General features: G+C 40.2%; 1 protein-coding gene and 1 long non-coding RNA gene across 6 annotated transcripts; one reads left to right on the forward strand and one right to left on the reverse strand.

Moving 5' to 3' along the window:
* Positions 1-150: 150 nt before the first annotated feature.
* gulp1a (GULP PTB domain containing engulfment adaptor 1a) lies at positions 151-22,966 on the reverse strand. 5 transcript variants are annotated; one of them, XM_028990891.1, is made up of 13 exons: positions 22,872-22,966; positions 11,786-11,876; positions 6,444-6,505; positions 5,359-5,430; positions 3,902-4,000; positions 3,462-3,599; positions 3,207-3,323; positions 3,040-3,126; positions 2,629-2,859; positions 2,256-2,388; positions 1,625-1,719; positions 1,157-1,167; positions 151-1,037 (listed from the first exon to the last, which is right to left on the reverse strand). In XM_028990891.1, exons 2-13 carry the CDS (start codon positions 11,811-11,813, stop codon positions 1,016-1,018), a joined length of 1,095 nt encoding a protein of 364 aa, XP_028846724.1. In that variant the 5' UTR covers positions 11,814-11,876; positions 22,872-22,966; the 3' UTR covers positions 151-1,015. The 5 variants fall into 5 exon arrangements, with proteins under 5 accessions (XP_028846724.1, XP_028846726.1, XP_028846722.1 ...); XM_028990893.1 differs by lacking the exon at positions 2,629-2,859; XM_028990889.1 differs by lacking the exon at positions 1,157-1,167.
* Positions 19,119-20,879, forward strand: LOC114796595 (uncharacterized). Its single transcript, XR_003750754.1, has 4 exons — positions 19,119-19,231; positions 19,328-19,414; positions 19,699-19,803; positions 20,245-20,879. It is a non-coding gene; the product is annotated as an uncharacterized LOC114796595 (long non-coding RNA).
* Positions 22,967-27,666: the final 4,700 nt, after the last annotated feature.

Consider the following 27,666-nt stretch of genomic DNA (forward strand, 5'->3'; position numbering starts at 1 on the left):
TAGCTCCATATATTTCCTCTTTTTGTAAATTAATTAATTTAATGCACTGATATATTGTAAGCTATATTTATAGATTATGAAGATACTAGATACTAATTGTTTTGTATTACTAGTTAAGTAAGTAAATAAATAAATAACAACAACAACAAATTTCTAATTGAAATGACTGGCATAATAACATTTTTTATTTTTTATGTCTTGGAAACAGTTATACAGCAGTTATTACATTTACACAAAATCAGGTTATTGATACAAAACGCAATACTTTCTATAAAAAAGTGATGCAATGTTTCATGTTTACGAGATTAAATGCTAATATTATACAAGGTACATGAAAGTATACAAGTGTTGTCAAAAGTGCTTCCATGTGCAAGACGGTAGTAAAACAAAAATCTGAAAAGACAAAGTGTTTTTAGCAACCACAACAAAAAAAGATTAGATCTCACTTAGAATAAGTGTTTGAAATATGCCAACAAAGTGAGTCACTTTTTATTAAATTAAGAACATTAAAAACTAGATAGACTCCAGATATTGCCGCAGTTCAGTTAAAAATATCTATATAATGTCCAGTTTTCATAAATGCATCTATTCTGAGTACATGATCTAATACTGACGCAAGTGAGTGAGACAGTCAGGTTGAATAATCACACAGAATAGCCACATAATAAAAAATAGTGAAAGCACACAGGTTATGTAGTTTTAAATGTCAGTAAATCTGCATATGTATGATAAATTAAATAGGAAATGTCTGAGTATACAGTCATCACTGAATGTTCTATTTACAATGATTCAGATCTGTACAAGCATGTCTGTGCAGTCCAGGGTTCTCAGCTCTTACAAAAATAGTACATCAGCTTCAATGTCTTTCCCTCTTTGTAAATAAACCTCAGAATACTGAATATAGGCAATTTTGGCAATTCTGAATTAAAAACAGGTTAATAGCATTCCATAATAACCTCCTGGCATTAGCAGTGACCATCCAGCGGGTCCAGAGAAAACACAGTGCCCTCTAGGGTTAGTCCCATTTTGAACCCCTCCTGTAAAACCAAAAGCACAAAAAAGAAAAGAAAAACAGTATGTTTAGTATAGAAACATCCGGTGAATTCGTTCACAAAAACCAAGTGGCGCAGAGAGGCTTTAAAATAATGATACAAACCATCTCTGACGCTGGCAGCAGAAAGAAAAACAGAGAAAGTGCAGTTAGAAAAGAGCCACAAAGTAGCGAAGATAATAATGCATATAAAAACCTAAAATATGGGGGGAATGCTTCGTTAAATTCATAAGGCGATGAAACCTTTGACGTAAGTGAAGCGCTGTCCCTGCATCTTTGGGAAAATATTTCACTAGAAAATTCTGCCCGTGTTCCCTGTCTTTATTGGCCAACAAATATGCAGCAGTGCTGTCACTACATTGAATATTTATGATAAATTTTACTCTCGGTCTTGATGGACAGGAATTCTAAGTAGAGAAATTCTCTATAAAATAAACCAGGAAAAAAGTTAGTGGTTAAATGAGGAGGTGAGGGGCCACACAGTAACAGGAATGAACAGTGGCCTCCATATGCTGCGCCAGATGCTCAAATTACACGATACCATTTGTTAATAAATCACAGACACTCAGTCACCTGCATTTCGTCCAACTTTGATTGGATGTCAGGGGGGAAGTCGGCAGCCCCACAGATAAACGGGTCGAAAGGTTCTGCCCCAAAAAGATCTTTCTCTGCAAAAAAAAAAAGTCATACAGAATTGTCATTCTTAGTGGACCAATATACTGAATCACAACCACGTTTCATTAACACACATATATATATATATATATATATATATATATATATATATATCTCATGCATCTCTTTAAAACATCATTAATACAGTGAATATGTTACTGGATCACAGATGAACTATTTTATCAAGGGAGATAGGTTAACCTCATTTTTATTATTTTTAATAAAAAATAATCTTTACAGGGTGAATTCTGATGGGAAAAATACTTTCTGGATGCACTGTGAACTGTTATGCTGTTGGTTGTTCACTATGGTTGTAGGCATGAAGGCCCTATGATGTACTATCGCTAGTTATGTACTGCTCTAAACACAAAGTCAGCAAAGTCTTAAATATGCCATTTGTGCACACATCCGTATTAATTTATTTGGACCATTAATCTGCTTATTTGAACCACGGACAAAACGATAAGTAGGATGAAAATTAAATGTGGTGGCAACTAAAGCAGGGCCTGGATTAAATGCCTGAACATACTGGGGTCTGCCGGTCGTGCCGGGGGTGGAGGTGGTTTTCCATTGTTTGCAGGTACTGGAACCAGGGGAGTCACAGTCGAGAAGGGAATCATGTCAAAGACGTCTGTAGGGGACTTGGAGGACACGCTGTCCGCCTGTACATAAATATGCACAGACAAAACCTCAATGAGTGCTAATTCCTGATCGGCTTCTACACCACATTGCAATTCCTATCTAAAAATATAAAAAGTATTAAACGATTGAGTCACACTGAAGTGTTCAATAAGTGTGTAGAGGGTGTGTAGACCTGTGATTGTGTAAAAAGTCCCAAAGAGAAGCGACACAGAAGGAAAAGCTACAGTTGTGAAGTGGAGCGAGCAGGAAAGAGTTTTTACTCGAGGCCGAGGGATGCTGAAGCTGAGAGATACCGCGGGCTTTGGAAAGGCTGATTTAGCGGGCGGCGGAGAAAGGAGCGCTGCAGAGAGCTTGGAGTCAGCAGAGCTCACAGACGTGAGTGTGACAGAGGAGATTTCTAAACACGAGAATGACGTAACATTGTGACACCAGAAGAGAGAGGAAGGCCTGTGCAGCATGTACGCTTCATTAGTTGAATTTATATGCAGCAGCTGTGGAAAGATCATACAGACAAGGTTTAGTGGCTAAAGACGTCTGAACTGTGGCACATGAACAACAAAGACGCTTTTCTATTGTTACACAGGGGGAAAAGAATTAAAATGTTCATAGAGAAGTTACTTGATAGCTCTGGTTTCAGGCTGAGGTAATCTACAGGTCCATGTAGGTCTTACTGGTTGGACTTTGGCAATCATCAACTGTTCCTCCAAGTTTTTCAACTGTCTCTTCAGGTCACTGTTTTCATTTTCAAGTTCCTGTATCTGCGAAGCATTAAATCGATTCATTTCAATTTGTCAAGCGGGGCCCTGTAGCACGAGTCATGAATTTCTCCTAAACGTACCCTTTTTTGCAAACCCCCAATCTGTTTTCGTGTTTCCACATCCTTCCCTCCTGACTCCAGAAATTTTTTATAAGCCAGGTCGAAAGCCTGACCTATGGTTAGAGTAATCTCCTCTGCCTGGAAAAAAATATGTGATTATTACAGCATCCTATTCTATAATTCTAATGTCATTATCCTAACATTTTTTATGACTGAAATGCAGCATATATTAACATTAACTAATGTAATCATAACAAATGGAACACAACGCATTACACATTTCTCGCTGTCAAAAACGTAGCAAAGATGTTTGTTGGACTCTGAATCTTTGCAGATGAAAGTAAATATTCTTTTGTCCGTTTTGTCATCAGCGCAGAATGATATCCTGTGCAGTTGGCAGTTGTAGAGCACGTCCTGCAAAAAGCACAGCAAATATTGATTTTTAATAAGGGCAAGGTCATGCAATCCAGCTGTTCCAGCGGTTCCTAATAAATGTCGTTCAGCCAGCAGCAGGTCATGTGACCAGCTGTGACCATAAACAATGAAATAAGGGGTTGAGGATATTTTAAAAAGGTGACATTATCCTCTCAGTCAATCAAAATGAAAAAAACATTTTAGAAATAACATATGGCAAAGGCTTTCTTAATAATAAAGAGAGTAAAAAAAATAATAATTGAACGTAAGCGCAAGCAGATATTACCACACACACCACTTACTTTTGACTTAGGATCTAGAATTTTTACTCCATATATGGAGATCTGTAGTTCCACCTTCGGAGTCTTCTGACCCTCCGATTTCTTGATGTGCCTTTGAAACTGAAAAAACAATAATGACAACAGAGCGGTTTCTTTCCCCAAGCAAATGATCACACATTGAACGAAAACACAAGGAGGTCGATAAGCAGGATATTTAAAAAAGGGAGATATATGGACTGACACGGCGAAGACGGGAAACAAATAAGGAGGAAAAGACGCTTGTCAAGCGTAGAGTCCAGGCTATTCGGGCAGAAGCTGTCGGTGAAATCTCCTTTGAACAACGCACTTGAATTCTACTGAGAGTGTGATAAAGAGGTCAGTGATAGGATCAAAATGAAACGCAGAAATGAAAGGAATCTGGAGCCATGGCATTTCATCCATCAATGTCCCATCCAGAAATGCGTCATATATTCAACCTCGTCTGCCACATTTATGCCTGAATGTCGGCATCTGTCTGCCAGATGCACTTGTGAAACACGCCACAGTCATGCTGTTGAATTAGGATTCTATACGTGAGACAAAAAATTATGTTCCATAATCAGAATGGACAATGGGTATGAGCTACTTCCCTTGATGAGACACTTTCTCCTTGAGACACACGATCATGTAGGGCAGGTGCATAAATGATTGGTTTCACGTGACCATAGAAATAAATTATTGGATGTGTGTATCCCTACCAAAATAATTTGCGAGTGAGGTAGTGATGAATCTTTCATGCTGAAGACTATAAATCTTCAAGTGCAACCAAATTATGAGACGTGACAAAATTGATGACCTGGTCCTTTTACCTCCAACTGAATATCTATGCATGAATATTAACAGAGTGGATCCTAACCGCTGCAGTTTGATGAGTTTACACTACTTATTCGTGTATTTAGATATTAACGGAAGCTGGAATGTTCAGTTATGGCCAAAAGAAAAATCCCTCTTTGCAATGAAACCACTGCATTTTAGCCCTGCCACAAATCCCATCAGTCCTGTCTCGTGCCAACAGTAAAGCATCCTGAGACCATTCATGTGTGATTAAGTTCTCTTTATACAATTGAGAACTTGTAGTCAATCCTCAAGAGGCGGGTGGACAAACAAAAACCCACAAATTCTGACAAACTTCAAGCACTGATTAAGGAATGGGTTTGCAATCAGTCAGGATTTGGACCAGACGTTGATTGACAGCATGTCAGGGCTTATTGCAGAGGTCTTGAAAAAAGGCTCCACCCTGCAAATATTGACTCTTTGCATAAACTTGATGTAATTTTGAAAAAATCCTTTGATTCTTATAAAATGCTTGTAATTATACTTGAATACAGCACAGAAGCAACTGACAAAAAGATGCTTGGAGGTACTAGACAGTGCAGAGTAGGTTTATTTGTGTAGATACAAGCTGTTATGAATTCAACTCAACGTGACAAGAACAATACCTTTAATTTTCTTACTGCATCCTTCACAACTTCTGTCCCTTTGGGTTGGTCGACCTCTGTGTTCCCAAGAAACTACAAGAAAAGATCAATGTTGTGCAGTTATGCATATTACGTCATAGAAGTAACAATTTTAACTTGTGGTCACTGGTTTGTGTTGACACATGGGCTCATTAGAGAGAATCTGAACAGAAAGATGGGTTAGGAACAGGCTATAAGCAGGCACTACTGTTGCCATCCAACAGATGGAGCTGTTAACCTTTTAACTCTTTTAAGTAGCCCAGCTTCCAACAAACCTAACCATTCTACTATGATGTTATATGCTAATCGCAGACATCATGAACATCCTTCAATACAACATATCATGAAACTGGAAGTGTTCATCTGAAACCACAGGCACAGTGCCATCGGATTCTCAGAAATTCCTTTTCTTCTTACAGCAGTAGGCTGCTGCAGCAGTCTCACAAACAAAACATCCAACTTTTTCCAGCCCCCCACTTTCTCTGTCGCAGATGCTGTCCCCACTGAGCAGCTTACAGCTACTGAAGCAACAACAGCGGCGGCAGAAACAACAGAGGAGCAGCTTGGTTTCCAATGATGCATGCTATTGAGCTTCGAGGAGGCACTTTGATCCAAAACATCCCATTTTGGTGATTCGTGCCAATTTTACTGGCAAAACATCCTTCGAACTCTCCCTAGCGCCTTTAAAGCTTCATATTTCTCTGAAACCCTGTGCAGACACTTCATGTCTGGCAGCGTAAACTCTGAAATTCAGTAAGATATCTCAACGATCCGTACTAGGGAAACTGACAAGGATCTGGGAAAAAGAGCAGAGAACAAGTCTGATGAGTTCTGAGTAAGTCATCGTCCAAATGAAAACAATGTGAGAATAAAAAATTGTTTTGTATGAACTGCAACTTACAGTGATTAATCAATTGGTAATCAATCTCATTTGCCTGGAATGTCATTTGAAATGAATGCTTTAATACAGTTCCAAGAGAAATATTGAGATTTTTTAAGATTTGCAAAAACACAATCATGATATAAAAGACACTTCGGGATATTTTACTAGAGGATATTTAAATTACCTTGGCATTGTAAGCTATGAAATGCTTGGCCAGTGCTTCTGGGGTATGCATCCATGATTTGTCTGGAGAGAGATCATACAATTTATGATATATCTGATCTGATGTAGTATTGCTGACCTTAAATTGGTTCTTTAACAAAACATTACACAGCATTTTCAAAACAACGACTCAACATCATGAGAAATACATACTGTGAATTTTTGACAAAAACTAAACAATGATATAATACATTGAAGCCAAACATTAATGAAATAATTTTACTGGTAAACTGTTATTAGGGATATAAATCACTCCTAGATTTTTGTTGGTGCAGTTCATGTGATATTAGGGATGCCATAAAAATATAGATTAGTGACTTGTTTTTACTGGAACAAAGCCTAAGTGTGTTTATTTTCAAACAGACACTTAATATGTGCGCTGATTAAATCAGTTCAATTACACAGCTTTTAGAGACCACTAGACGGCAATATAAATTCTACTGGCCAAATCACCTAGTTCATCTGACACCTACTAGTGCAACCCTACTGTGACACGACATTACATACATCTACATATGTATATACAGTACAGCCCAAAAGTTTGGACACACCTCATTCAATGTGTTTTCTTTATTTTCATGACAATTTGCATTGATAGATTCTCACTGAAGGCATCAAAACTATGAATGAACACATGTGGAGTTATGTACTTAACAAAAAAGATGAAATAACTGAAAACATGTTTTATATTCTAGTTTCTTTGCTCTGATTCCTGCTTTGCACACTCTTGGCATTCTTTCGATGAGCTTCAAGAGGTCGTCACCTGAAATGGTTTTCCAACAGTCTTGAAGGAGTTCCCAGAGGTGTTTAGCACTTGTTGGCCCCTTTGCCTTCACTCTGCGGTCCAGCTCACACCAAACCATCTGGATTGGGTTCAGGTCCGGTGACTGTGGAGGCCAGGTCTCCACTTTTTGTTAAGTACATAACTCCACATGTGTTCATTCATGGTTTTGATTAGGGCTGCAACAACGAATCGATTGAATCGATAAAAATCGATTACTAAAAGAGTTGGCAACGAATTTCCTAATTGATTCATTATGTCGCACGACGCGGAGACGTTTGATTATTAAAAAAAAAAAACTTTATTTGAGCGCGGAGCGGAGTGAACACACTCGGTCTCTCTCGCGCACAGATGCTAGCAGAGTTTGGCGCCTCATAGACAGCGCGGAGCAAAAAAAAAACAAAAAACGAGCGGAGGTAGAGGAAAGATACATGGCGGAGGCAGAGAAATCTGCGCGAAAATATGCAAAGGCGACATGGCACGGCACGGGAGCACCACGGCAATGATCCAGCACCTGAAACGCGTGTTTGATGAGGAGGAAGGGAGTTCAGCAGCAGGGGAAGTCACTACAGAATCCTACTTTTGTTCCGTTTTGAAGTGAGGAACGTAATATCCCTGGTGCTGGTGTTTAACTCGCCGCGGAGGAGAACTAGACGGGGACTTACAGCGCCACCTACAGGCGTGGAGGGGGGATGAAACAGCGTGCGGACTGTTCTCTGCGTCTCCGCATGGACGACTCGCCTATTGTGTCCCTGAGCAAGACACTTAACCCTAAGTTGCTCCAGGGGGACTGTCCCTGTAACTACTGATTGTAAGTCGCTCTGGATAAGGGCGTCTGATAAATGCTGTAAATGTAAATGTTAACCCGTCATCCAGCTTGACAGGCATGACAAGTTAGGGTTAGCGCGTTAATAACAGTAGTAAAGCAGGGGTGCTATAGTTACTTTGCATTAAAAGACTAAAGACATGTTTTTATTCACTAGCCTTTTTTGGACCATTCATTTTTCAATCTGTTGTCATGTATAGCTACACTGCAAAAAAAGCTTTTCTTACCTAGTAATTTTGTCTCGTTTCCAGTCCAAATATCTAAAAAATCTTAAAAAATAGATTACTAGACAAGAAAAATGGCATGACAAAATTAAGTGATGCTTAAAACTTCTGTTTGAGATTATATCTCATTAAGATTAGTTTTCTTACCCCATTGGCAGATTATTTTGCTTGTTTTAAACAAACAATCACTTAATTTTGAGATGTTTTATCAGAAAACAAGACATAATTTCTTATGCTATTTCATGTGTCTAGTAAATGTATCTTGATTTAAGATTTTTTAGAGATTTGGACTGAAATCAGGACAAAACTACTAAGTTAGAAAAGTGTGAGTGTGTGCATCTGCGAGTGTGTGCATCTGCAGTGTAGTGTAGAGAAGAAGTTCTGACATTCAAACAAATCCTGTTAAATTTTCTGATTTGTATTGTTCTTTATATTTTTATAAATTATTTATCGTTCTGGCAGCTCAGGTGGCACTTTATTTAAAAAAAGTCGATATTTGGCAGATGTAAAGCATAGATGTGTATGTTTTTTGCGTTAGTCAATTTTTATGTTATTTTATTATTATTAATATAACAGCTCAAGGAGCAACATGTTTGTGCACTTTCTAAAGATTTTGGTTCTGTTTTTGAATAAACGGTTGGAAATGAATGCTTTTCTTGTTTCGTATTTTTTTTTTAATCCGATTCTACGATTAATCACAATATTAAAATAATCGTTAGTTGCAGCCCTAGTTTTGATGCCTTCAGTGAGAATCTACCATTGTAAATGGTCATGATAATAAAGAAAGCACATTAAATGAGAAGATGTGCCTGTACTGTATATACAGATTTTGTCAATTCATCCATCAGTTCAGCTATTTTATCACAAACCTTTTCTGATAATCAATGGATAAAAAAGCTAGTTATTATGTTGTGTTGCTCTGCATAAACCCCAAACCTACAGTGTAAGATCTAGGCAGATCCATAAATATGTATATATTGCACTTTCAGTAAAATAATGTGGAAGGGGGGAAAAAAGAGAGAGGTTCTTGTTGAAATAACCAGAAATAAGGTCTATAAAAATATTATGTTTTAATATGACCTTGCAACTAACACAAATTAAGAGAAAAACAAATAAATAGTCACTTGGGGGAAAGAGGTGTGCTGCACACACACACACACACACACACACACACACACCAACTATTACTCTGTGGAATCACACTTTGCAAGTCTAGCCAGTACATTTATGGCCACTTAAAATAGTCCCTTGATAAATAAGAAAAATGAATATGTTCCGGAGCCTGCGCGCCCAACCTGGCCTCCCTGTGTTACTTGCACCACTGACAGCCCGGTCTGCAGTGATGTAGTAGATGCAAATCTGACAAAGGGCTTATTAAAGAGCGCATGAAAGAAATGAATCTCTCCGGGGTACACTGAGGGGCGAAGGTTGATGGAGGCACAATGAAGCCTCCTGGCTGCTCAGAGACAGCTCTGGGGACCGGTAAATTCTGGCCATGATGAATGAGGTTGGGCAGTCACAGCCACAGTCAGGCAAGTAGGCTGCAGTTTTTCTTACTGTCAGCACCACGTCCTGATTGATAAGAGTTGCCACACCTCGTTTCCACCTGTGAAAATGAGTATACTGTGTGGAGCCTCTTTAAAACAATTGAGCAGATAAGCACCAGTCATGGTAACAAAGCACTTAAATATAGGACCGACATCTGAAGGGCAGAATTTCGTAACTGCATAATTCCATTATAATTCCATATCACACCATTTTAGCTTAAAGCTGTATCGTGTGGGGTCACATTGAGAGAACTAAAACTGGATAAAAAGTGACAAGAATTTTAATTGCATCAGCCTATATGATATGATGGCACACGAAACCAAATTTGCTGCAGACCTAATTAGGGAAAGCTTCAAAGGGAAAGTCAGACAGGCTATACAGTGGGTGGCTGCTGTTAGTGTTTATCCATCATGTTGCAACTGTTGCTTCAGCCCTGAACATTCGGTATAGCAACGTAAAGTAATAAAATATGACCATTTGTGTAGTTATCTTGTTAAATAATAATTCCTGCAATTTAGTAAGCTACAATATTTTACATACAGTACTTTAAGTTTGATTGATCTCTGCACAATACTAGTCTGACCTCAGTGCTGAATATTCTCCGAGTGTCTGTTGATAAATGTGTGTAAATGAATACATTTTTTTTAATGAACTGCTATGTATAGTAAATGAATGCTCCACAGCACTGGGCTCGAGAGTCTTTGCCTCTGCCACTGCCTTTGCTCTCTCCAGCCACACTGAACGTGTCTACAGTGATGCATCTGAACACAGCAACATCCGTGTCTGGTCAATAAACTAAGAAGACGGGAGGAAATGAAGACACAAGATCAATGATATCTTGCCAGTACAAAACGTTACTGTAGATACTTTGTTGATTTTTGTCTGCTTACATGTATTACATTGTAGTAATAATTAAACTGTATAAAATATTGGATTATGATCTTTTTTTGTTCATGCTTAATGACGTTGCTGCAGTGCTAATCTGAAATCGAATGCATTTCGCGTATTTTCACCCCAACATAGACATCATTCACTACCATGATAAAATCTGTAAATATGTAATTTTCTGTACTGCATGTGCATTTTCCCACCCTTTAGATCCTTCTTAAAATGGTTTGTGTGATTTACATTTTACATGCTGCGGTAATATCAGTACGCTACACTGACCAATCACTGTTATGAGTCGGAGCACAATAGTGCCTAGTAATTTGGGCTGGATAAACTGCTCATTATCTCTATAAAGCCTTTGTCTGCTGGTGAATGCTTGGCTCAGAAGAAGGAGGGGGGAAAAAACGCTACGTTCCTCACTGGTAAAATGTCAGTTTTGTTCAGGAAGCGTTTGCAAGGCAGGCACTTTTGTCCAAGACTAAAAGGATATAAAAAGAAACTCTTTATGTGAGATGGATAGATGGAAAGAGACTTTATAAGGTCTCTGTGCATGTGTAGTGGTGGGGAGGGATTTTGTTTGGGGTTTAACATTATCTATGCCCACACAGTATGCATGTACTATGAAATATGAAGCAACAACAGTATCCCCTTTACTTCACCGCAGCAAATTGCAAAATTACCAAAGCATAATGATCAAAAATGGAATTGCACCAAATCTGTCAACAGCGATTACTGTGTATCTGTCCAGAGTGAGACAGGTCAATAGGAATTCTAACTGAGAAATAGCACTAAACCACATGGTGCCACCTGGGCCCCAGGACTGGAGGGGACCAGGAGGGACCAGGGCTTATTGCATCAGGAAGCCATTAATTCGTTTAGGAAAGAGGAGCGAAGCAGGTGGCGGTAAAAACATCACCCTGCCATATACCAGACTCAGCCATTCTGCTGCAGGCCACAAGCATTGAGGGAGGCAGGCAGGGCTCTGGGCTGCTCGCTTGGAACACACTGTGGAAAACAAGCAGCCATGAAAGACTCACCTTTTCTTCTGTTGAACGCTCGGTTCATTCTGGAAGGAGATTTGTCTTAGTCTTGCTTCACCCCCCCCAACAAAAAAAATCCCACGTCCACCTGGGGAGTAAAGGGAAATTGCAGACATGGGTTTGGTCGTGTCAGAGCATTTGATTTCTCCTGCTTGCACACAAATTTCTTTGGCATTTATAAGTTCCCAGGTGGGACCTAAGCAGACGTAAATATAGAACGTAAAGCCACTCGCCGAGAAAGGCTCTGCCACAATGAACTCTGACATGCAACACTGCAAATTCAATTCCAATCAAAAAAATTTCAGCAAATAAGCAGACACATTAAACCTCCCCATTAATATGCAGAAAGTGAGAGCAAGATCAAATCTAATGCAAATTATCAGCACTTTCATTCACACTGCAAACACTCTAAGGCCCGTCCTAAAATTGCAATTTGTATGAATTAGTTATGTTATTTAACTGCTTTCTGAATGCATTTCAGGAAAGTCGAGGTTCTCTATGCATGAAATCGGGTTTGGTCTGTGGAGAGAAAAACAGTGTAAAAAGACCAGTTGAGCAAAGTAACTCCACCCAGGAAAAACAACCATGAAGTATCAAGATGACAGACAAAAGTTCAAACCACTCAGGCCCCATAATGTCCGTGAAACCACCTGCCAAATTGCAGAAGAAAATAATTTCTTCTTCATTCTGTTATTTTTTTCTTTTCGAGGTACACAATTGGAAAACTATTTTCAGGATGCCTCGGGCGTACAAAAGATGGGATCTATCAATCACTCGCTTTAAAAAAAAAAAAAAAAAAAAAAAAAAAGATAAAACGCAGTAGAAGTGCGCAGGACATAGGCATCAATACTCTATGAACCAATCCTTTAAATCACTTCTCAAAAAGACACCGATCATTAGTCAGCCTCAACACGAGCTCCAGGAAAGGATTACATCGAACTGATTTCAATTACACCTATTTAGGAGATGTCACACGCTGGGGAGTTCAAAAAGAAATAAATAAAGCAAGATGCCTTTTCTTGACGGCATCAAAAGGTACACTCTGCAACCCGTGGGACGCCCGGCCAACCGGTGAGTGAAGTCTCATTCAAATAAATATAATATTTAATTCCCCAGCACGACGCTGCCGGTCTGCCCGTTGACCGGCGGACAAAGCTGCTCATTCATGCAGCACTCGCAGAACTCCACAAAAGAACTCAGCTGAAACGCCTTTTATTTGACAGAATTAGATATACTGTCAAAATGGAAAACTCTTCACTCGTTCAATTAGAAACAAGAGAACAGCTTCTCGTTATTCATAAACAGGATCCTGATGGCCTGATTCCTATTCAAGCATGGAAATAATTTATTGTGCCTTTATACATTATTCTCACCACCTCACTCAAGTTTGTTGGGTAAAAAAAACTGTTTGCAAAATGTTCTGGGCAACACTGAACAATATATACACTAAAAAACAAATGGTGATTATGCACCACGCAAATGCTACCATGACTATTTTGAACGTGCATGCTCCCAATTTGTCACTGTCTAGTGCCATGCATGTGATGCTAGGCAGGTTCCTGGGTATGCTTTCTCCTCACTGGCTCTATGACCTAAGCTGTTGCTTTAGGCCTCTGGATTGTTCTCTATAGATTGATATGCCATATCGTTGGCTGCCATTCAACTACAAAAAATACAATGAAATACTACATAGCCTTCTTTCAGCCCTCTGAGACATACTGTTTTTATGTGGGTCTTAGTGGTCCCCTAATACTGTTTCTGAAGTCTCTTTCCAAAATTCAGCCGTTTTTGCAGAATTACATCCACATTTATCCAGTCAAACATTGAGATTTCCCCAGGACGCGTGTGTGTAGCTTTAAATGCTACTGAGGAAGAAAGAGGCGGGACAAGGAAAAGAGCAGCCTATAGAAGTGAGCGGGTATTCACGGAAATTGTCATCAACACTATTCACCAACCACAATGTTTGGCGAAAACAGGCTCATTGGGCTCGTTTGGCTAATTTTTGCATCCAATCACTGAGCGACCGCAATGCTTTGCACGTTTGGAAGCCATGACAATTGATGGAGATAATGTTTTAGGGGAGGGGTGGGAAATTCTCTGGGTGGCCCAAGCATGAGAAAGGGAAGGTAACCTTTCCCCTTATGATGACATAAAGAGACAAATTCCAGATCCAATTGTCTGAGCTGCCGCTCTCTGAACAGTGAAGCAGTGAATGACCAAAGAACTCTTTACACCGCAGGACCATAGACAGGTGAGGGAAAGTCGTATTAATGTTAATTAATCTCACAAAGTGAAATTTTCATGATAGGGGACCTTTAGGAGTGCACTTCAAAACCTTCAGAAGTCCCGCCCCTTTTGCAAAAAAAACCATTGGCCTGTTCCCATTCTTCTGTAACGATAGAACAGAGAGAGAAAAATAAACAGGATGGGTTCTAACTTCCTCCAAAAATCACAAAGGTCTAGCCTGTCTTTTTAAGAAAGGATAATATTAGAAAAGGGGAATAAAGGTGATGAACAGAACTCTTTGAACTTCCTGAAAATGGCCTACACGCTTAAAAGTTTTAAAGGAACTGCTATTTGGATTTTCGACAGCAGTATGTGGAAATCTGCAGTTCGACAGCCTGAGACAAAATCCCTCGTGGATGTCCCGGCATAACAACAGGATTAGTAACAGTAGCCAGGTGGATCCAGCAGGGCCAGCAAAAAACGCATCACATGGCAACAGATGAGTTTCAAACCTGCAAAATCCAGATCCCTGCTGCTGAAGGAGGTCCCACATCATGTAAATGGCAGAGCACCCAAGCTCAATTCACCGTCACGCAACAGTACGAGTCAAAAAGAAAAGAGGAACATCCTCACATGTTCCCCTAAAAACCTCTCAGACTAGTTTCAACAGACCGATACCATAAATAGACTGACATCGCATCTGTCAAGGGATTTAGATTGCACCAAATTTGATGCCCTGGAGTAACAGTTTTGCTCAATTTTCACCAGTTCATATCTCCTAGCCATGGCAGGCTTCGACCTGCAAATCCCCAATATTGTAAGAAATGGATTACAACAACAGCCCTCGAGGAGACGGCTAGCAGTCACCCTGGTCTGTGACACCGCAAAAGCCAACATTGAGAAATGGATGAGGAAGGGGGATAAAATGAAGATAGGTCAAAAACATTCCATCTGGACAAAAAAAAAAAAAAAAAAACATTCATTAAGGCTTTTTTTTTCTTCAGGGTTTTGAATGAAGGCCAGTTATAACGGCTCCTTCCTTGATGAACTTGGATTTTATATATGATATATGTGATATATGTATACATATGATATATGTATCTCAGGACATGTTCTTTTATGTATTGCATTCTTTGTCTCCATGGTGTTGTGTATTGATTAAATGTTAAATGGGGAACCTCCCTAGCTAAGATGTGTTTACTCTAAAACCCAGTAAAAAACACCTCTGCTGGTCATTCCTGCCTACAATGCTGTGCTGTAAAACAAAGCTTGAACAATAGAGTATATGGGTGGAACAAAGAACAAAATGCATGTTCATGTGGAATAAACTGATACTACCCAATGATCTCCACACCATTCAACATATTATGCTTCAAAATCTGATACTGGATGTAAATACGCCTAAATGCACATAAAATCATCATGCTACTAATGACTATTTATCAACTATCGATTAGTCGACAAGTCTGACTAATTACAAAATGGCTCCTGTTTTACTAACAGCTTTTAAATTTAGCATAAGGTTATTTAAATGTTACAAATAGCAATACAGAATAATAAAACGGAGGTTATGTGAGTCTCCTGCATACTGGTAGCGGGATGTTATCTTATATTGTTCAATACCAGTTCATGAAACCACTTCAGAATTGTCCCAGTTCTATCTGAAGAAATGCAGTCCTAAAGCATGATACTGCCACCAACAGTATTGTGTTCTTTTGATGAACACAATTGTGGAATTGTGGCCAACCTATGTGCGACTTAAGGCATTTTTTTCTTCTAGGCCTTGATGCTTTTCTTTGTGAGAAAAAGGATTCTGTTTTACCCCATAGTGCAGACTTGGAGAAAATGTACTGGTGTCACATGTACTACACAACCAGCACTTGCTTTTTCATCCTTTTACTCCACTTTCTCTATGATCCATGATATATCCAATGCACCCTTCTCCTGGCTGATAACAATGAGATCCCTTTGTGAACCATGGCTTTTGCTGTAGCATCAACTGAGGAAATTTCTACTAGTACGGCTGAACTATATTTGGCAGTTAATCACAGTCTCTTTAACTGATGGCAGGTGTAAACCCAAGAAGACTACATTTTGTACTTCAATAAAAAATAAAAAAGTTTTTCAATTGAATTGTACAGGCTATAGGTCAAACTTAAGGTTGGAAAATGATTTATTGTGGGATCGTGTTTTCACATCACAAAAACCACTTACAAGCATGATGTTGCGCTACACTCTTGCACTTGCCACTTACAATCAGCAGTTACAGGGACATCGTTGTGAAGAAACTCCGGGACACAATGGTAATCAGTGGGGATTTATTTTAGTTTTAGTGTCGTCTTTGTGTCAAGATGTCATTTTAGTCTTTATTAGTCTTAGTCATGTTCATACTCATTAGGGATGTTGAAAATATCTATACAGCAATAAATTGTGATATTTTACGTTGTGAGATGGTATCGACAGGGACATCAAATATCTATATTTTTGTACAAATATTTTGTCCAAAATTTGGTTCCGAGTTACATTGTTTTGGCTGAATTATTAATGTCTTGTGATCCACACAGATAGTACACAGCATATTGTTTTCAGTAAACTGTAGAATATGTACAATATCGCAATATATCATGATTTAATCAGTGGTAGTGATCACTGAGCCATGGAACGCATATCTGCATAAAATGTAGAGGTGAACCTTATCAGCAACATCTAATCTTGACATCCGATGGAACGGATCTTCATATTTCATATTTCACACTGACTGATACCATATTCTACAATTTGGGGCAGTGGTGGCCTAGCGGTTAAGGAAGCGGCCATGACTGCCCACTGCCCACTAAGGGTGATGGTTAAAAGCAGAGGACACATTTGTATCACAATGACAATCACTTCACTTTCACTTTAATTGTATTGTGACCAATGTGTCGTGATACGTGTCATCTCATGAGATCCTTGCCAGGATTTTATTCATATTTTAGTAAGAATATTTAGTCTAGTTTTAGTCAATGAAAACTGATGACATTTTATTTAATGATTAAATTGTTGATAATTAAATTGTTTTTAATTGACCTTTTCAGTAATGCAATTCTATTAAGCCCAGTCAGTATAGTACAAGTACCTAATAGAACAGACAAAAACAACATTTTCTTTTAGTCAAATCCATTTCATAATTAAAACAAGGCTATCTTATTATTATTATATTATTGTTACCTTATAGACCCAAGAATACACTAGACATGTGTATTCCAGACATGGAAGATGCTCTAATTTATTCCACGTTTGACCACACATTCTGTTTTCTTTTCGACTTCATTGTGCGCAAGTGCATCCAAAGATTGCTTCGTCATTTTCTCCCAGCCATCTGTTCACCCATCAGAAGAATCCTGAAATGCAATTAATGCCACAAATGCGTATTGAGGAAATGACATCATCTGTTTGACCGGATGGGAGAAACAGAACACAGATATACTGCATAATAATGATAATGAATAAATGAGAGTAAACAACGTCTCGTTTTTGTCAATGAAATTTTTGTCTTATTTAATCTTGTTTGTATTCGTCAACAATATTTACATTATATATTTTATTATAGTTATCATCACATAACCAGCATTTATGTCTCATCTCTTCTTCATATTTCTAGTTGTTGTCGAACACTAATCTGGTTCATAGGCAAGTTTGTCACCCAGATGCTGTTCACCTGAGGCCTAATTGAAATTCTGACTACACAACATCATCTAATCTCCTGCTTTAGCTCATTCTCTACACGTTATACTCTCTGAGCAGGTAAACCGGTCTCACTCTTTAAAGCCCTAATCCATCTGAGGCGTTAATCAGCCTCAGTCTGGGAACCAAGTAACCAATTTGTGATACGTCTGAAATCACAATGTAGACGTCTGGGCCATCATCATCACAGATCCCTCTCTTAAGTCTCTGCAGGGATGAGCTAATTTTGTGAGCAAGAATGGAACTCATTCAGATACATGTCAAAGCATGTATTAGCATGAAAAGCTTAATTAAGAATTAAAACACCAAGGCCTCTACTTGGAGTCACATCATGCTGCAGAAAATCCATGTGAATAATTAAACTAAAATATTGTATATAGACATAACATAATAAATCTCACCATAAGACATTCTGAATTATAGCTTAATAAATATTTTGATCATCTACTGTTTATATGTTTAATGCCAACAATGCTGAGGAAGGCAGAAGCAACTTTACTGTCTAAAGTGCAGATGCAGAACTGACCTACTTTAAACCTCTAAAGTCTTCCGGCAGGAAAAAAAAAAAAAAAAAAAAAAAAAAATGTGGTGGGACTGTAATATTGAATAAACATTCCAGACATGCTAGTTGTCAACAACTAAAAAAAAGCGTCCGTATCCCTCACCCGACATGGCGTTACATCCCGATATCGCCACGTCATGTGACCAACCCCATTCTCTGCTTCTAAGCTTAATCATAAGACTAATTTTTTCTCTTACTATATAAAAAGATAGCATAAGAGTTCTTACCCCGTTTTTAAAGCGTCCCAGGCAATGGCAAAATAAAACAAAAGCACACACACACACACACACACACACACATATACATATCAGCAAAAAACCTGGCACCAGGAGAAAAGATGGAAGAATTTCTAATGAGCAGAATGAAAGCAGCCGGCAGCAGTGAGCCAGGAGTTCTGAGTTCTGCAGAGGAAGTTCCAGCGGCGCATAATGGTTTTCAGCTGGAAGCCAGATGATACGTACAGCACTGTGGTCAAAAGCGGCGAGAACTTTGCAAACTCCTCGGCAGCCCAAAGACTCGAGGCAAAATAAAATAAAAAAAAAGGTGTCAGATTCTGCATACTTTACATAATACCGCTCTGTTATAATATGGAAAAAAAAAACACATATGGCAATATTAATGATATTAATAACCCCCCCCCCCCCCCAGAAAAAAAAAAAAAAGGAGGAGATGAAGTAGGTTAATGAATAAGTGCAAATCCACTGAGAAAAGATTCTTCCTGCCGCAGCTGGCGAACTACTTGGGAATAAGACGGAGAGTTCTGGCAACAAAGCGTGTTGTGCCTTGGTGAAATCGGACACCCGCGCCTCATTCGACGCCCCACAACGGACCGCTTCAGACGGCTTTCGCGGGCTCGGGAGGCGGCCGGACAAATAAAGCCACTATTTACCAACAACGGAACGAAGCTATCGCCTTTCCTTACGCTCGGCAGGGTCAGGAATGGACGGGCGGTGCCGTGTTAGTCTTGGCTTAGGTTGGGGCGCTTGAGTCGACACATTTTTAATTTATTTTTTTTTTAACTCTGCCAGGCTTTCCATCTTGTGTGTGTGTAGACAGCTGTGGACTGGGCGAGAAAGGTGTTTAAAGGCGTGCCAAGATGTTCGACATTTCTGAAGGTGAAACTTTCAAAAAACAAAAAAGAAAAGTAAAAAGCGATATTGAAACATCTGGCAAACATTTGTATCAAATTCTCCTAGTCCATGTTTTGAGATGTAGGTGATTTCCAGTCTTTTACGACACTGGGCCCGGTAAAAATATTTCCACTAAAATGTTTGCTTGGTCTCCGTAATCCCCTGAACCCTGAACGTGGAAAGAATGTCCAGAAAATGTTTTACCCCACCACTCAATTCAAAGGCCATTCTAAGCCATTATCATTCCTGCATTATTGGCATCACCTCAGAAAAGCAGACGGGACCCTCTGGTAAAATGGCAGACTGCAAACTGTGAGAATTCAAGCAAACGCTCTACATTCTGACAAAAGGAAAACATCACACCAGACGTTCAGGTATGTTCTGAATGCTGTTACAGATCAGCGTGTTAATAACGTTAATGCACAATACCGTTCAAGGGACTACGGTCAATCAGAAATGTCTTCATTTCTGAATCTGAATAAAATGTAGAGGGGAACCTTATTACATTTACATTTTACATTTACATTTACGGCATTTATCAGACGCCTTTATCCAGAGCGACTTACAGTCAGTAGTTACAGGGACAGTCTCCCTGGAGCAACTTAGGGTTAAGTGTCTTGCTCAGGGACACAATGGTAGTAAGCAGGATTTGAACCTGGGTCTTCTGGTTCATAGGCGAGTGTGTTACCCACTAGGCTACTACCACCACTAATCTGGACATCCAATGGCATGGAGCTTAATGACTTTCAAGTTCATTTGTAACATTTTCTATTCAAGCTGATCTAATGCGTTGTTTTTTTTCATTTTCTTCAAAGGACACGCGGCCATTTCTAAATGTGACGTCCATCACGAATGAGTCATGTGACTTTCCCGACAAGGCGAGAAGAATTTTGCCGTTCGCCTGCAACTTTTCATTGTTGTGTCCCAGACGCCACATCGCATGTTCACAGAGCATGTCACACTTCGCGGCCTGTTTGTCATTCCCGATGTTCCCGTTAGTTACATTACATTAAGCATATTCTCTTCTGCAGACCCACATGCGGGATGGGATGGGAATCTGGCTCATTATTCGCATTCTCGATGTCCGCAACTCTGTCCGCAGAGTTCAAATCTCATACTCTGTGGTCATCTAATTCACATACATGCTTGCCACCTATCCGGCTTCTACCATCCCACGCAAATATTGCCAGAAGGCATGACATTCAGCTATTCAGTGTAACGGTCGAGACAAATTCCGTCCCTGGTCTTCATTCCAGGGCGTCCATCGCCTCGCAACGACTTCCTCAACCACGTGCATTCATGGGTTCCATCAGGAATTCATTTATGGATTTATGCCCGCCTATGATTTGAGCCATTGTCCTGGAAGAATAATGGTGAAATTCAAATGTGACGGCATGTTCTTGGTCTGGGCATGTGGTCTCTGGATATTCCCTGCTCCTTAAAAATACAACTGTGGCAAAACCTTTTCAAACTTGGTTAATTGAGACTTTGTCTTCTCCATGAACTATTGTAATTGGTATTCATTTCTGATGCCGATGTCTCAGTAGCCCTAAAATGAAAAATGAAACCCAAAATACTTCTCAAGGGCTATTGACTAGATAATTGTTCTGGCTTGGATGCACTCTCCTGTCTGGAGAGTTATTTACACTCTGCTGCATGGAATTCCAATAATGTCAGAAAAAAAACGAAGATAACAGGGTGTTTCAGCGTACAATGTTGGTCACAAAGCTAGTGCCAGAAAGAACTAAAAGGAAAATGGAAAAAAACATCTCAGTAGCTGGTACGTTGGATACAGTGCCATTACGTTTTAGATATCAATGCTTAAGGTGGCAGGTCTTTTTTGGAGGACGACTATTATTCGGAGAGACTGAATCTACCCATTTTTTGGGGTCAACTAATTTCAATTGTACACAGATATAAAACAGGCGTGTATAGAGAGGCATTTAGTTCAGCCTAGGCCTATTTGTGCTAATGAATGCATATTCCGTTGTGCTAGCGGAGTGTTCTGGAATTCTGGATCTTTTCCCAGTGCACCCTCTTCGTATGACCAATACAGCACACAGAACACTGCAGCAGTGAAGCCAAAATTCGCTGTGATGACTTCCATCACTGGGTCTGACACCTTGAATGGCCCCGCTGGTCTTAGATGTCGAGGCGACGCCATTCCTGTTGCCTGGTTCCTTTTGGACGTCTGCGTGTACCCACAAAAAGTCCTAGAAACCAGCGCTTGACTGATGGGTTCGAGAAATACCGACACAGCCGAATGAACTCTGTCGCAGCAGGAAAAACGCCCTGCTAATCTAACAAGAGCCTTGGAACATTAATGACTGTGATTGGCTGACAAAGTGGACGAGATGCAGCATTGCGATGGCTGCATAACATCAAAATATTTCAGGATCATGGAAAACTCACGCCATCGGTGGTCCGGCATGGAGTCACTACGACTTTCCATTATTTACAGAGAGCAATAAGAACGCCGTCCTATTTTCCCATCGCACATAAACAAGCAAACTGACTGCGGCCGTGAACAGCGTCTCACACCCGAGCCCATTCCGGCCCGAGCCATTAATCAAACCGCGGAACATGACCGGCCCTAATGATGGGGCCGGTGGTGGGGATGATATAAACATCAATAAGTGACTTAAACAGAGATTATATAAAGTCTTTCTACTGCTGCCAAGAGGCCCGACGAAGAGTCGGTGGATCGAGAGGGGTGGACTAAACACCAAAACGACTTAACACAGCGGGATGCGCCAATCGGGGTCCTTAAATCCTGAACTGGCGACGATATTAAAACTTCCATGCCATGAGAGGAAAACCACACACACACACACACACACACACACACAGCTCACGCCGCGGTGCTACTCCGTCGGCGGGCATTACTACTGCAGCAGGGTCCGACGGAACACGCATGCACCCCCAGAAAAAAAAAGAGGTACCGCGTCCCCCCAACGTGCAAAAGCTATGTGTATATATTTATATATAGAACATTTTACAAATGCCCCAGAGTTTCATGGGTGACCGTGAAACGACGTGGAGCTCCACCACCATCGCACCAAAACGCCTCCCCACAGCCAGGCATTCCTGCCGGACTGAAGTGTTGACCGGCGAGCTAGCCAGGGCTAACTACAACCGGACGGAGCGGGGAAACTACACGAAACCAAGTACTCGAACCGCCGTGCTGTAGCCGCTACGAAGTCCAACGCATGCAGCTTTCTGTCGGGATGTCGCCTCGGCTGTCGGTGGCCGGAACTCCCCGGCACTTGCACGAAGTGAGCGAAGAAACAAACTTCCCGAACGTGGCACGCATCCCCAGAGCGACACTAATAAAAGTGTCTTTACTGTTGTGCATATTTTTCCTCAGGTTAGAAAAAAAAAACCCCAAAAACTTTGACGTCCTAAAAGAGGAACGAACGCGCACGGAAAAACGGCGACTTACCCCGAACGCGAACCGCCGCCTGGCCGCACTAAGCGATGGTAGCGCTCTCCGCTCATCCCAGCCCCTCTTTCTGCCTCCCTCATCCCTCTCTCTCCACGCCCGGCTGCTGGAAAACTTCCCTGACGTCATCACGCTCCTTTCGGCGCGGGCGCGGGAGGCGCGCAACGTATGGAAGGCGAAGTCGACAAAAACGGCATTATTTATCCAAACGGGTAAGGGAGCGGACCCACAATGGCAAAGTTGAGGGTTCAAATGCCGAAAGCACCCTGGTGTCTTTTAAATATAACCAAAAAAGAGGTCTGGACCCAGTAAAAAGAATTAGCTTTATTGGGGCAGTGGTGGCCTAGGGGGTAAGGAAGTGGACCCATAATCGGAAGGTTGTGGGTTCGAATCCTGAAAGCACCCAGGTGTCCTTTAAATATAGCAAAAAAAGAGGTGTGGACCCGGTAAAAAGCAATGCTTGCTTAATTAGTTTTATTGCCTTTGTTGGGGCCATGGTGACCTAACAAGTAAGGAAGTGGACCCATAATCAGAAGGATGTGGGTTCGAATCCCGAAAGCACCTCAGTGCCTTTTATGGCTGCCCACTGCTCACTAAGGGAGATGGGTTAAAAGCAGAGGACAACATTTTGTTGTGTGTGCTGTGCTGCAGTGTATCACTTCACTTTCACTTTGCTGTTAGATCCTTTCGAACTTTAAGGACCCAGCTAAGCTCTCGCACATTTCAACATGTTTGTGTACATTTACATTTACAGCATTTATCAGACGTCCTTATCCAGAGCGACTTACAATCAGTAGTTACAGGGACAGTCCCCCCCCCCGGAGCAAATTAGGGTTAAGTGTCTTGCTCAGGGACACAATGGTAGTAAGGGTGGATTTGAACCTGGATCTTCTGGTTCATAGGCGAGTGTGTTACCCACTAGGCTACTACCACCCACTTGTGTACTGAGACGTAAGCTTTTGTGTAAAACTCAGGATGCAACACATAATCCAATAGTCATGAGATTGTGAGGGGCTCCTGACTAAACTTTAACAATAGTATTTCGCATCATTTCCAGAACTTCCAAAATGGCCTGCGTTTGCTCTGCAATCAGCTTATTGAGTCTGACAACATTTCCTGGCCCAATCACTCATTCTAATCCAAGAGGAAAACTGCTATGGTGCAACCTGTGAATTTTCTCAGGCTAAAAAAGCTCTGATGGCCTAGAAGACGAAAGATATCTTTGCTATTTCTGGGCAGCAAAGAATTGAACTGACACAAAAGATCTGGTCTCAGGGCATGAAACACCTCTATAAAAATGTTATTATTCGTTATTTAAAAATTGAAACTTTTCTTCTGTTTCATCAAAGGGTTTGAGCTGAAGAGAAAAAGAGAACGAACGTAGGGCACAGCACTGCGGCGTATGGAAAACAGTGGCACTCTGTTGGAGATGGAGAAAGCCAAGATGGAGAAAGCCCTTCAAACCCTCCTGAAGGTGTTCGTTTTACCTCGTGTTTTTGTCTGCTGGCCTTCCACAGCGGTGGCCCCTGCCACTTCGCACCACGCTCCATTCGTTTTGTGTAGTGTTACATGTGGAAAGTGGAATGTGTGGGCGTGGCGTGCTTTTCCCCTTTCTGCCTTTAGCATACTTTTTTTTTTCTTGCACTGAAAAGGACAACGAAAAGGGCATTTATACAGTCAGTGCTTTGCCTTTCTCCAAGGTGCTTTAACGGGTGGAGAAAACGAGATGCGGTGCAATAAAAGCAGCCCTTACGATGGTTTTAACTTGATGTCACCTATGGGTGCCCTTCCCGTTCAAAAACAAGATTGCCAAGTATCCCAAATGGGTTGCAATGCAGCACGGGGTTCCCCTACTAGTAACTACATGTGTAATTGACATGCATTTAACAAAGCGTGAGAACAATTACAGAGAATTTTGGTCCAGCTATAGAAAAAATACCAAATTAACAATCAGTGAACAGGTATTTCTACATAGTGTTTTTTTTTTTTTTTTTTTTTGCCCTTGCCCTTCAAACAGCCTGGTCCCGACACTGAACATCGTTAAAGTGTAACAGTTTTTCCAAAGTACTGTTCCATCAACCATGTGTTGTTTTTCTGGAGCCTGCACCAAAAAAGTTAAATCGTTACGGTTATATGCAAGTGTGTGATGAATTGCTCCTCTTCCCTTATCTACTGACTCGAAGACACGCTGAATAAAAGCATCAGTAAAATAAAAAATGTCAATCTCCTCACAAAAGCACTTTAGATTAAAGCATCTGAACATAACTATTTGTTTGTCGTTACGAATATGTTGGCATTTTAGTTTACTTTCAAACTCATTTACATAGACCTCCCACTGCAGGAGCTCATTTATATGGAACAGGCCTAGTTGCGCTATGCAGAGCCTGGAAATTATTGATCCACTAAGCACCAACTTTTTTAAAATAACCTTGCACATAGCGACAGTTTTATTGCATAATGATAGCATAATGTACACTCTTAAAGTTAGGGCCAAAAGTGTTTATAGCAGCCTCAGTCCACACACATACATTTCATTATAGGCATCCAATTTAATGTGAGGATTTAAGACACAGGGAGATTATACCCAGCACATAATGCTGCTCTCACTTCAGCTGCAGCCTAGCTATCCAATAGGATTACATTACTTGTGTTCCGGATTGATTTTACTCTGAAAAGACAAAAGTGCAAGCGCCGAGTGCTTTAAATAATCTCTTGTGCTGGGAGATAATAGAAGTTGGTATTTTCAGAGTAGGCAGAGCCACCGGATTTTAAGGATGGTTCCACAGTTCCATGTATCAAAGAGAGACCTTTCATGCAAATTCTTGACAAATCATACATTTTCCACAGTGCTCATCGCTCTATATAGTATAAATGTAAATAAATGCTATATATATAGTATTTACATTTACTGCATGAGCTGAAAAACCTGGTCTGATCTTCCTTAAAGATGTGTTCCAGTTTTCATTACTGTCTGAGTTTTATCATTAACTAAATCCATTGCTAAAACATTCCATTTGAAGTCTGTTAAGAAATATTTAAATATCTGCAAGGGGGGCATTTCAGGGAGGACTGGAGCACATCATTCGACTGCTAAATTACTAATTTCACTCCTAGTGCAAGCATGTCCTCAAGCCTCAAAAGGTATATTTTGCACATGGGCCATTTAAATGATGTTTAAAGTTCTACAGGCCAAATGTCAGTCAAATTGCCTGAAGGAATGTGCCGTAAACAAATAAGCAAGCACTGTACTGTACTTTTTGTGGTCATGTCAGATTCATAGGTTTGGCTTCAAAATTAATTCCTTATAAAGTGTACTGTGGAAACAAGCTGATGATAAATATAAAACACCAAAGTAAAGGGTCAAAAAAAATACTGACTACATTAAAGGAAAAGTTACATTATGACAGTCTAGAATGAAAAAATGGTTTTTCATAGCTGGGGGGAAAAGCACTCAGCAATATTTCACAGCCAGAAGATGCATTTTATGTGCACTTATTTGGCTCTCCAGTTTCCAGCATTATGGCCAGCCTGAACACTAGTACCATAGGCCCATTTACCTAATTAATACAGTAGGCTATTTTCATTATTATTTTTGAGTTTTACTGAATGCAAGTGAGGGCATGATCTCATTGAAGATATTAATAATAACAACAACACTTCATTTAAGCACAGTGCAGTTGTGTTTATCAGTTATTTCAGTCTACAACAAGATGGAGCCTGTGTACAAATGTTTGAGAACTATGGTCTTTCCCTTGTATACAGACAACACATTTAAGAAATACATTTGTCAGATTGTTTTCATACTACATTGGGTGTGACTGGGGCCATGGGACTGGGGCCATGGGACTGTCACAGCAGGTGCCCATGCACCTGATTAGGAAGTCCCGATCCATTTCACCTGGCACCAATTGGGCTTAATGGATTGGGACTCCATAAAACCGGAAGGCAGCAGTCAGTCCAAGGCTGCACCATTGATGTGGAATCTATGACCTACCTCCTGTATGGTTTTCAGTTCCTGGCAATCGCCACACTCCTGCAGGTTTGTTTTTGTTGTCCTTTGTTTTGGCCCTCGTGCCATTTTCCCAGTTGTTCGATGTCCTGTTTCTTGGTGAGTTTTAGGGATTTAAATCTAATTTCCTGTCCCCACTTAGCAGACTGGTAGGGGATAAACATGGTCCCATATGACTTCAGAACTAATACTTAAACAGTATGATGCAGTCTATCTGTTAAATGTATTAAAAGGGACTAATGCATTTCTTTAGCAATCACTTGCTAAAGATCTGTATTTACTTAAACCATTTCAGTTTGGAAACCACTGACATTTATCAATCCTGTCCACTTACATTTTTATTGAGCATGCAATAAAAAAAATCCTTTGTAATTGCGCCACTTGCTATTCACCGTGTAATCCATTTAAATGGATTTTGTGAATACATTGTTTCCCAGATTTTCTAGTGAGCAGCATACAAGCTACACACAAAAAAACAACCCAGCCTGTGTTTCATCCCAAAGGATGCTACTTCATCTGCTGAAACCGCAGAGAAATTGTAGTTGCTGGATTTGGAGGACATAGAAGGACCTGATTATTTTATTCTAAACTAAATGCAAACATTAATATTCCTCATCTAATATTCTTCAATTAGTCTTCTTTGAGGATGAATCAATAAGGGAAATGTCACGTCATTCTGCAGATATGATTTTAGATTTATTTTTGACATTTGGAATTGGCTCTGAAATACTTCTGCGGAATATTTTCTCTGAGTTCTACAGCTCGACCTTGATGACACTCTTAGTA

This window comes from Denticeps clupeoides, chromosome 9, assembly GCF_900700375.1.
Source record: "Denticeps clupeoides chromosome 9, fDenClu1.1, whole genome shotgun sequence".
Lineage (NCBI taxonomy): Eukaryota > Metazoa > Chordata > Actinopteri > Clupeiformes > Denticipitidae > Denticeps > Denticeps clupeoides.